General features: G+C 33.8%; 1 protein-coding gene across 1 annotated transcript; it reads right to left on the bottom strand.

Moving 5' to 3' along the window:
• Window positions 1–941: 941 nt before the first annotated feature.
• Window positions 942–10415, bottom strand: LOC120329928 (uncharacterized). The gene is made up of 15 exons (XM_039396724.2): window positions 10276–10415; window positions 9238–9424; window positions 8868–8985; window positions 8216–8346; window positions 7616–7765; window positions 7060–7182; window positions 6234–6403; window positions 5646–5818; window positions 4848–5045; window positions 4179–4376; window positions 3699–3860; window positions 2868–3021; window positions 2251–2412; window positions 1535–1712; window positions 942–1150 (listed from the first exon to the last, which is right to left on the bottom strand). The coding sequence occupies exons 2-15, from the start codon at window positions 9411–9413 to the stop codon at window positions 1027–1029; spliced, it is 2217 nt and encodes a 738-aa protein (XP_039252658.2). The 5' UTR covers window positions 9414–9424; window positions 10276–10415; the 3' UTR covers window positions 942–1026.
• Window positions 10416–10852: the final 437 nt, after the last annotated feature.

Genomic DNA, 10852 nt, shown 5'->3' on the forward strand with positions numbered 1-10852 from the left:
TCGCGATCGACTGATCGGTATAAGGTCCTACACAAAAAGAAATGGGCACTGAATGTGCAGATAACTGCACACACGCATACAAAAAATTCCTCCACTGCCAATAAGAAAGCTTTTTGGGCACATTATTATTAAAATCGACACAAAATTTGTATTTTTTATGTTCCATTTAAGTTATTGATTTGATTATTTAATTGTACCCGGAATAAATGTTTCATCATTTATTTAAGTATCATTTAAATAATATAATTCAGATAATGGGCGTGCCTAATTTTCAGTCGTAAGTGTTGAAAATTCTTCAAGAAACCTTGCCAAGTATTATTTGAACAGCGCAAAATAAATATTCTCAAACCATGAATGTTGCATGACTACTCAAACTTCAGTATTTAATTTACAATTTACTCCAAAAGCGATTCTTCGCTTGCTTAGAATTAGAACAAATTGGGCATTTTGATGCCACAATTTATCACAGTACTCTTGGAGTTAGATAATAACTTCCGCATACTGCGGAATGGACCACAGGTGTCGCTGCTTGATAACCAGTATTGGTTTTTCGCACCCCCTTTCACCCTGTAATACCATTTTCACTTCCGTTTTTTATTTTGTTCGTGCGAAGTATATTTACATGATGGTGAAAAAATAAAATACTGATGACTAATTCGATACAGGTAGAATAGAAAGAAGTCGACCAAATTTATGTAATTAAAAAATGAATGCCCAAAAACCAAAACCTTTACAAAAAAAGAGACTGAGGTAACCATTGTTGCATCGATTTTTAGAGTGCGCGTCCTGGTAGAAGGCATACGGTTGCGGGACCGCTACAAGTAAAGAGTTCTAACAACAACAACACAAAATGATCCCTAGGTCCACTTCTTATCCAATTAATTACCGGTAGACGTGTCTCACTGAGTTGAGCATGATATAGTTTGATATTTTCTAGTGCATTAATTGATATGCTTTTATTATACATAAGAAATGCGGCGTGTATTGTAAATGATAGTTAATCACAGCAATACATGAATAAAACATTCAAAATCTAAGAGCTTTAGCATATATTCTCATTGCTTTGAGATGCGAAATAATTTTCGGTAAATCCACAAGATCCAACACGTGAAGAAACTTGTTCTGTGCTTCAACAGCAGAAGATGATTCACTAAATAGGAGAAGTTCATTAACTATTGTAAATATATATTCAAAATTCGATTTTCCGTTTCAAATTCTTCTAACAACCAAACAGATGCGAAACAACTTGGGCATGTTATAATACAATTAGAATGATCTGATATCATTCGATCAACCCATATTTGAAGTCGACACACCTCTGTTGCTAGGTAACTACTTTTTATTCGTTTAGCCACAACCTCGACTTTCCTCGACCAACAAACAACAAATACATTATCTAAATGCTTTCATTTGTCCCATTAAAAACAGACGACCGATTAACTACCCAAACCAGAATGCAGATTCCTTTATTGTTCTCACGAATTAAATTATAGTAAAAATCTATCAAATTGATTCTATTTAGATTCAAACCTACTTCATCTTCCGCCACATCTGAAATAATTCCATCAATTGTTGATTTTCGGTGATATTTTTATTTGAAGCTATTTTCAAAATATCTTCAGTAGGTAGTCTCAATTTCAAACATGTTCTATCAAAATCTTCAATGCTCAAATTGTTAGCAACGTGTTCCATCATGTTGTAAAGTAGTTTTTCTTAGAATATAAATTTGTCCAAATAAAATGAAATGCGAATTTATCGGAATGCGATCATTGTTAGTATAGGGATATATTCGACTTTACATTATTATTTCATCATAATTTAGTGTTATTTCAGATGGGACACATAAGTATACAGTATATACCCTTATATTGAAGAAACAAGGAAGCTTTATCATGAGTTTAAATCTTTGAAACTAATATCTTTGTTAGTCGTACAATCACCTGACAATCTTTGCTTAACTGTCGTGCAATACGACAATATTTTTATTTTTTGATGGTTAACTATAATATAAATTTACCGTGCATGACTCTTCTGACTCGAATCTCGCGGTCGTGCAAGACTGATTCCATTTTTTCATGATGGTTGTATAGGTTTATCTTATATGAATATATTTTGACTCGGTTCTCAGCAGTAGTTCATGTACTAGTGTGACTAATCGAACGTTTTGCTTGACAGAGTGGTTTAATTTCGTACAAAATTGTATATAACTATAACCTATGTATTTATACGGAACATAGCCCAGATACTTACCTTCTCTGTCCTCCTTACTTAGCACATATCTCCCAATAGCACCAATTTGTCCTGATTCAACAACAGCTTTTGGGGGATTTTTAATCGGATTCGAAGCCATTTCAATTACTTCCAACGCAGTTAATCTGCCTAGATGAACTGGGAGTTCTTCTATTTCGTTATCTGTAATTGAAATAATCCTATTCTATTAAACGATTCCATATACCAGTCCATCCACAAAGAATACTTTTATTATTAGAAGTGATATATCAGAGCGGCGGTTTAAAGTCATTATAACGTCACAGTCTTATTTTGAAATTGAATTAGTAATTTGACCAGTTTAATTTGTTGGTAGTTAAAGCGAAATATCCGATGAACTATGTGATAGATTTGCATGCAAACCGTGACTAGTGACTTACTCAGTCAAAGTTCATGTATTGGCCAATGTAAATAAGACTTATCATCAAAAACATTGTTACTATAGGTGAGCCCTTTGACGACTGAATAATAGTTTGGTTTGTCAAAATCATAATCTGCTTCAATCGTAAAATATCAAGCAGTAACTAGATTTTAAATATCAAATCAAAAAGCGACTATCATATTTGAAAAATGTGATTTATCTTTTCTCATTCAAATACCTGTGAGTTTAAGTGTTTTCAGTGCGGACAATTCACAAATGCTATCGGGTAGAGCAACTAATTTATTTGAGGATACTGACAAATGTTCCAACTTGTTACATAATCCAAAAGAGTCTGGTAGATATTCCAATGAGTTATCGTCTAATTGTAGAGTCTAAACGTAGAAAATGGTTTATGATTAATCTTAGGCAATCATCAACGTGTACGTGGATGTAAAATTCCCATGAAAAAGTGTTGTAAATAGAGTGACGTCGCTATAAGAACTCTACGATTGTTGAACTGATTGTGAGGGTTGTCATCGAATATTTGGTGACCGAACCGAAACACGCTATATCCTCACCAAGTGAACCCCATCTTTCATTGAATATTAGAGGACTCAAACCCCCTGTTACGATACTTAAATGGAAAGGCACAGTTAGGTGGGAAATACTCATTTCACCTCAAATTAGTATATATAGACGAAGTTACTGAGAAGACATTCCATATGGATATTTGACTGACCATTAGTGCAACTGAAACCCCAAACGGAGATATCCAACATATATACGTACTAATCAGCGCTTACCTATCTAGGTGTATTACTTATTATAATTCATTTATTTGTGTAGCTATTCATTTGTAAACATTCTATAATATGTAAGTATATATAAGTTTTTAAATTCGAATTGATCAATGGCGCAAAATACCACTGACGTTAGAGGCGCCATGAAACATATAACAACAACAACCTATGTAGGCCTACATATTTCCTAATAAGATTGTCAATTCTTTCAACAGTTCTAGATTTTGGATGAGAAATATTTTAGCGGTATTTGAACATTTCTATCGTACCTGGAGATTTTTGAGCTCAGTGATGTTTTCTGGGAGACTTTCTGTTTTTCTACCGTGTTTTTGAGCATAGGCAATATGTGTTAAGTTCTTCAAAAAACAAATCCGAATTGGAAATGATTCAAATGTATTGTTTGATAAATCGATGTGTCGGAGAGTATCAAGCTGTTGAAATAAAAAAAAATCAGTATAAGTATTTTCAAAATTGGCAACAGATTGTTATTCGGATAAAACAAACATTCGTTGTTTGTCATCGCAATTTAATGTCTGCGGCCATCAGGGTAAAGATTGGGATTTTAGGAATTTTGCCCTAATCTCATGAACACTCTCATATTCTAGTGTGCAATGTGTCACTGTATGAGGTTCCAACGCCAAATTTCTGTACAATTAATATATTGAGTGCAATTCAGTGGTTAATAGTTGAATAATAATACTGCAAATATTATTAAACAACATATAATCATACCAAAGGAACAAACTTACATTTTGAAATTGGTACGGTAGCTCTGAAATATGGTTATCGCTGAGCAGAAGTTTTGTTAGTGACTTCACAAAACAGATTTCAGTAGGAAAATCTTCAAAATTGTTGTCGCTCAGGTCAATTTCTCTCAATTTTAGTAAATATTTGATGTCACTTGGCAGATATTGAAGTGAATTTTCTGCGAAGTCGATTTCTTCCAACTGAAAATAAGACAGAGAAAAGTTCAAAAATAAAATATAGACAGTTTCCTGGACATCGAAATTGTTGCCAGTTGTTAAATTGATGAAATCTTTTAATCACATTAACAATATATATTCAACTTAGAATCTTTTGTAATCCATTTTAAATTGCATTCAATAAAATTTAAGATTATGACACAGAATTAGTATCTTTCTTCTGCAATATTATAGGCGCTCTAGAAGTGTGTGTACCAATATGGATGTAACTAATTATGTTCGCCTATTTTACATCAAGTTGTGTAAAGGGACTGAAACCTATGGGCAGGGGTTATATTTACTTGGCTATAAAGGACAGTCCCCGAAATCGTAATAGGAATAAAATAAGGAAAATCGGAATAAAATTATGGCCTAACCCTAACCTGGTACACATACGACGGGAGTACCATATTATATAATACTGTTGTTTCAAACAAGCAAGAAACTCTTTCTTACCTGAGCAACGTGACAGAGAGCAGTCGGAAACTCAAAAAACTTGTTTTTTCTTAACACGATTTTCTTGAGAGAAGTTAAATTTCTCAAATTCTTTGGAATTCTAGATATTTCGTTCCCGGTAAGATCAAGAACGTAAATTCCTATTAAAGAACAAGCTGTTGCAGGCAGTTTCTTTAAATGCGTGTTGGCTATATGAAGCTACAAAAAAGAATGTGAAATTGGCTTTTTAAGAATTTTCTTTAACTTAAACAGATTGTTTGGAAATATAATTAAAAACTATTGCTCGATGTTTGAACAGTAATAAACCGATATAGTTAAGTGGACTGTATGCATGATAGGGGGCGCTAGCGGGCCTTATTTCTTGCTTGTTTCTGCGTTCGCCATTCAGAGTACATGCACCTATACGTTAGCAAGTCGTTCAAATAACAAATTTTAAAGCGAATCATCGCTTTCTTAGTATAGCCCAGGTTCTGCGTTTGTTATTTATTTTTCATTCCTACAGTTCGTGCTTTTACCAATGTGTTATAATAGTTTGGTTAAGGGTGCGTTTAACGTACAATCTTAACAAGGATATACTCTCATTAGATATCAAGTAGTAACAAAATCGCAGTTAAAAATGCTACGATCTCCCACGTACCTTTGGTAGTACTACGTGATCGAATTCTTCATCGCTCATAACACAAACCTAATAGGATGTCTTGCACTTAGCTACAATGAATAATAACTATTTGAATTAATTTATATAGATGAAATAAATCTGTTACGATTATTACGTCATAAGTATGTAACAAATAGAACCTCTTCCAGTGTTGTCAATGTCTTTATTTCAACAGGGATATCGCCAAGTTTTGTATTTCCTGAGGCATGGAAGATAGTCAAATTTTTGAGTTGTGTAATTGAGTCAGGAATAGCGTCGGTCCCTTGTAGGCGATTATTGCCAATGTAGAGTTCGGATAGAGTAGCGATTAATCCTAAAATGAAAGAGAAACAATTTCACATGAAGAAACTAAAACACTTTGTGATATACTTTGTAAGTAAATAAATACCAATAATGACCTGAAAATAAATAAAATTGATAAAAAAATACATTGAATGAATATTTAGTGTTACAACTTTGGAAAAGCAGTAATCGCCAGGAAAGTAAACGCTCTAGGTCGATGTCAAGACACGTCGTTGCGTCGTGCGATCGCCCCGTGTTATCTAATTTTTTTTTTTCCCAAGCTTCGAATCAATTTTAATTGACGTTGACTCGAATCGAAATTCTGAAACTTACATTCCTACTCATGAGTTGATTATCCGGATCCAAACATGAGGTGAAGAGATAGTCACACTCAATCAAAAACTTCAAATGGATATTGTTAAGACATCATTATCAAAGCTTCTTACCGATTTCATTGTTGAGATAGGTAATAAGATTTCCTTCTAAGCCCAGAATTTCAAGTGAACGGCACAGTCCAATTTCTTGCGGTAGTTTCGAAAGTCGGTTTTGATTCAGTCCGAGCGATCTTAAATTGGTGAGCATGCATATTTCTGGATTAATCTCTTGAATTTGATTTCTGTTTGCAATAAGAGAATGAAACGTTACACATACTTTTCTATGGGCGTTCCAAACTCATAACTACATTTAGCTGTTTTCTTTTTTGGTTGTTACACGCATTATCTTTGAACAACGCTCCATACCAGCAGGTGCAGTGAATGTTTATGTAAAACTAACTTGGAGCTTTAGTAATGATTTTACCAAAAGAAATCCGGCTTATCATAAATTAATTTTTCGTCAGACGTTGTTCAAATTTTAAAGTTAGGAATCAGTACAGTCTTTTGAGAAATCCGCTAATAAAAGAGACTCCCTCATTATTACCTATGTAACTAAATAATACTGAAAACTATATATAAATATATGAACTATATAATAGAACATATTGACTTGCAACTAACGCCAAGAAATTTTGAGATTTCGAAAACAGAAACTCGCAATATCACGTTAAATGTAAATACTTCGCAAGTTACCTTCATCTGGTATGGACACTAGCAAATTTATATGCAATGTACATATATCACACAGTTTAATTAGGTTATTATAACGTTTTTGTCCTAAAACTGTTCAGATTTTACAAGTCATCATGTAAATGATTTTACCAAAAGAAATCCAGCTTATCATAAACTAATTTTTTGATATACGTATTTAATATATTCAATCAACAATGAAGCTCACCCAGATAAAGCAAGTTCTTCAAGGGATGTGACTAAAAACAAATGTGAAGGAAGGCGAGTGAGAAGATTCTCGTCTACTCGAAGCTCACGTAGTGACTGCATCTTTTCGATGTCATATGGAATGCTGAAACGGCATGGTATATATAACAAGAGGCCATGAAATGATTTCATGACGCTTATTTTATCATTAAAAGTTTATTTTTCGAAGATCGTCGTTGATGAGATAAATTGGATAACAGTAAAAGAAATAAAAGACAGATGCAACTCAACTCTGCATAAATACAGTAAAGAATCATATTACTTATTATATATTATATATCTTGATGTTTTCACGTAGTTGATTCTCTTTATTGATAAATAAAGATTTACTGTAGTATAAATGACGCGAACTGCAGAAACGTTGCGCACGAAAGGCACTGTTGTGAATCGTAGTTTAAATATACATTCGTGTCTAAACACTTCAAAACATAGAAAGTAGAAAAGAAATGAAGGATGAATAACGAGAGAAAACTATTATTCTGATACTAACACACATAAACTGACGCCTAACACCATACCTCGTGATTTTATTTCGTGACAGTCCAAGTTGAATAAGATTTTTCATTCCAATAACTGGCTTTGGAAAAGAAGATAATCGATTGTCAGACAGACCCAGTACTCTTAATGATTCCATAAACAGTGGCATATCGCCTGGTAACCTTGCGATTCTGAAAACGGTATAATCTCTGTTCACTATACTGCAATTAGACGCAAAATATTTCATCACCTGTGTTGTATCGTCTATATCAGTGCTCGTCAAGATTTAGAACTAGTACTGAAAGGCACCATCACCGAAATAGATTCAAGATCCGATATTTTGTGCAAGAATATACAAGAACCTCGGTTTCATTGAAGGTATCGTCAATTTTATTATTTGTTTTTGTTGCATTATAAAAATTTCCTTCATATTCATTTTAATTCCTAGAGGTCGTGAAACAAGTTGGCCGTATCAAAAAAGTTTGAAGAACACTGGTCTAGACTTTTCTATGAAAGCGTATGCGCGTATGTATATATATACAATTATATAAGAATCAGTGCAACGCTAATGGAGATTGCTTATCATATTGCAACTCATTCTGCTATCGAAATTAACATTATTGGATATATAACCTACTCACCTGTTCCCATTTAAGCCAAGCACCTCTAATTGCCATAGGTAACTGATCTCTTCGGGTAATTGCTCAATCACATTGTTGTTGGCAAAAAATTGTACAAGGTCTTTCAGGTTTGATATGCGATTTGAAATTTTCTGAAAATATATTAAGATAATGTTAGTTATATTGCCGTGTGCTGAAGATGTGCCGTGTGCTGTCTTTGCAAAGTGTCAAAATTACAATTGCAATAAATAATTCAGGAGGTACGGTATATTGAGCTTTTTGCGCAACGGTGGTCGCATGTTATTGTTCTATCTGTTCTTTTCCCGCATTTGGTTGAGAACTCCTGGTCTTACTCTGAACATAATTGTATTTAAAAAAATTTGATTTAACCCCCTAAATCTCGAGGAAAATGAAAATATGATTTGGCGTATTTTCACATTATTAAAAACATAGTAATATGGTGTTTGCCAATAGGTTCTGTTTGGTCCGGGATATAAATGCGTTATACAACAGAACTGGCCTCCAAAATATAGGGTGGTAATCAAGAAAGTAAATGGTGAAACAATGAGGTATAAAATGGAAATTCAGTTCAAATCAAATAGCTTACTGACCACAATTATTGGATAACCAGAATAAAACGCAAATAATGCAAACATCTGTGATTGGCGCTTACTTTAATTCTGTTGTTGCTGCACTCGACGTATTGCAGACGTGTCAGTTCACACAGATCTGCCGGTATTTCGACCAGTTTGTTTCCTTTGATTGAGATCGCTTCAAGGTTTTGTAGCTTCCTAAATTGGGATAAGCGATTACGTCAGATAACACAACCCGACGAAGTGTTCGCTAATCTAATTCAGTTCATTTTTTGCGAAGGATACATTTCGTAATATGGTTTGAGCATGTAGTTTTGGCTTGTGGAAAAAGCTTAGTACACGTACACGCAGATGCATTGATTTAAATTTAGGACAGGAGGCACATACATGCTTCTCACGTTTGCCTAATCCCAAAGCTTCACGAGGTAAAAGAAATAACAGGAAGCTCACTTGATTTCCGGTGGAATTTTTTTGATTCCATTGTTATCTACAATTATACATTGAATATCAGTCAAATCCCAGATAGCAGACGGAAATTCTTTCAAACCTTTCCCGGTTAAATTCAAAGTAAACCGTCCACCTGAACCACGAAATATTTGACTCCGAATGTCTGAAGCGGTTACCATTTCGTCAGACGCTGTACAGAGTTTGAGAGTTAAGATTCAGTATACAGTCTTTTGATAGATCCGTTAATAAAAGAGACTTTATCATTATTAAACCTATATAACTATATAATACTGAAAACTATGTATTAATATATAAACTATAATAGAACCTATTGACTTGCAACTAACGCCAAGAAATTATGAGATTTCGAAAACAGAAACTCGCAATATCACGTTAAATGTAAATACTTCGCAAGTTACCTTAATCTGGTATGGACACTAGCAAATTTATATGTAATGTAGATTTATCACACGGTTCCATTACATTTGAACCCACGTACATTTGAACCCATGACAATTGCACCTGTATGCTATTGTACCTATGGAATTTTTTTCGTTTCACGGATAGTTAAACTCATACTAACCCTAACCCATGGGTTTTAGCACCCGCATATAGATTGAACCCGTGGATATACGCATGGGTTCAAATGTACGGTCACCTTATCACACAGTTCAATTAGGTTATTATAACGTTTTTGTCCTAAAATTTTCAGGTTGTTAAAATATGCATTCTAAAATTTGCACTAAAATTGTTCATTTTTGTATTTCAACTTAAAATGAATCCTTTCGCACATAGGAAAGACTTATTATACAAAAATTGGGTGACTGCTTGTCTTTGGCCTGGTTTATATTCAATTTTCATAAAAACCGTCTTTCATTCTCATTCAAATAACACTTCAAAGGGCTACATTCTTGCATTCTAATTTGATATTATATTCACGTTTTGAAATCTGACAATCTCTCTATATTTAACACACGTACACACTTTACTATTATATTTTCAAAACTACATTTGTATCTCACCAACTAAATCAACGCTTACCTGATTAATTCTAACATGTCACGAGATGTCCTGTAGACAGCATAAAATGGTTTTTAAACACCCTGCCTTTAAATAACAATATAGAACCAATACATCATTTTACCTGCGAATACCAAAACATAGTACTTAAAGAAACTTCATTTAAGTCTTTTAAGTCGGATAATGTGGCGAACTATTGTATCCTTTGAAAGGTAACCTATCCTATTGTTCACCTCATTCATCCCCATTGACATAGAATCATATTCGAGTGTCGGTAAACAAGGCGGCACGTTAGGCTATTATTGAAACTAACGGGCTTTCTGATAATCTTTCCAAATGTATCGTACGTAAAACTTGAGGTCAGAAAATAGCAAATAGTTACGCCGTTGACATAACCAAACAAAGCCTTCATCCGTGATGCTACTAGTTTCATCCGTTTCATCATGAACAGCTCGTTAATCTCATTCTTATGAAAGTAATTTATACTACACAGGCAAGTTTGTACAAAAAAGTGCTATCTCTAGGTCCGACGGGGAAATATACTCACATCATATCATAAAAAATAGCACATACTGGCAGCATAGAATAACGTTGTTAA

Source organism: Styela clava, chromosome 12 (genome assembly GCF_964204865.1).
Source record: "Styela clava chromosome 12, kaStyClav1.hap1.2, whole genome shotgun sequence".
NCBI lineage: Eukaryota > Metazoa > Chordata > Ascidiacea > Stolidobranchia > Styelidae > Styela > Styela clava.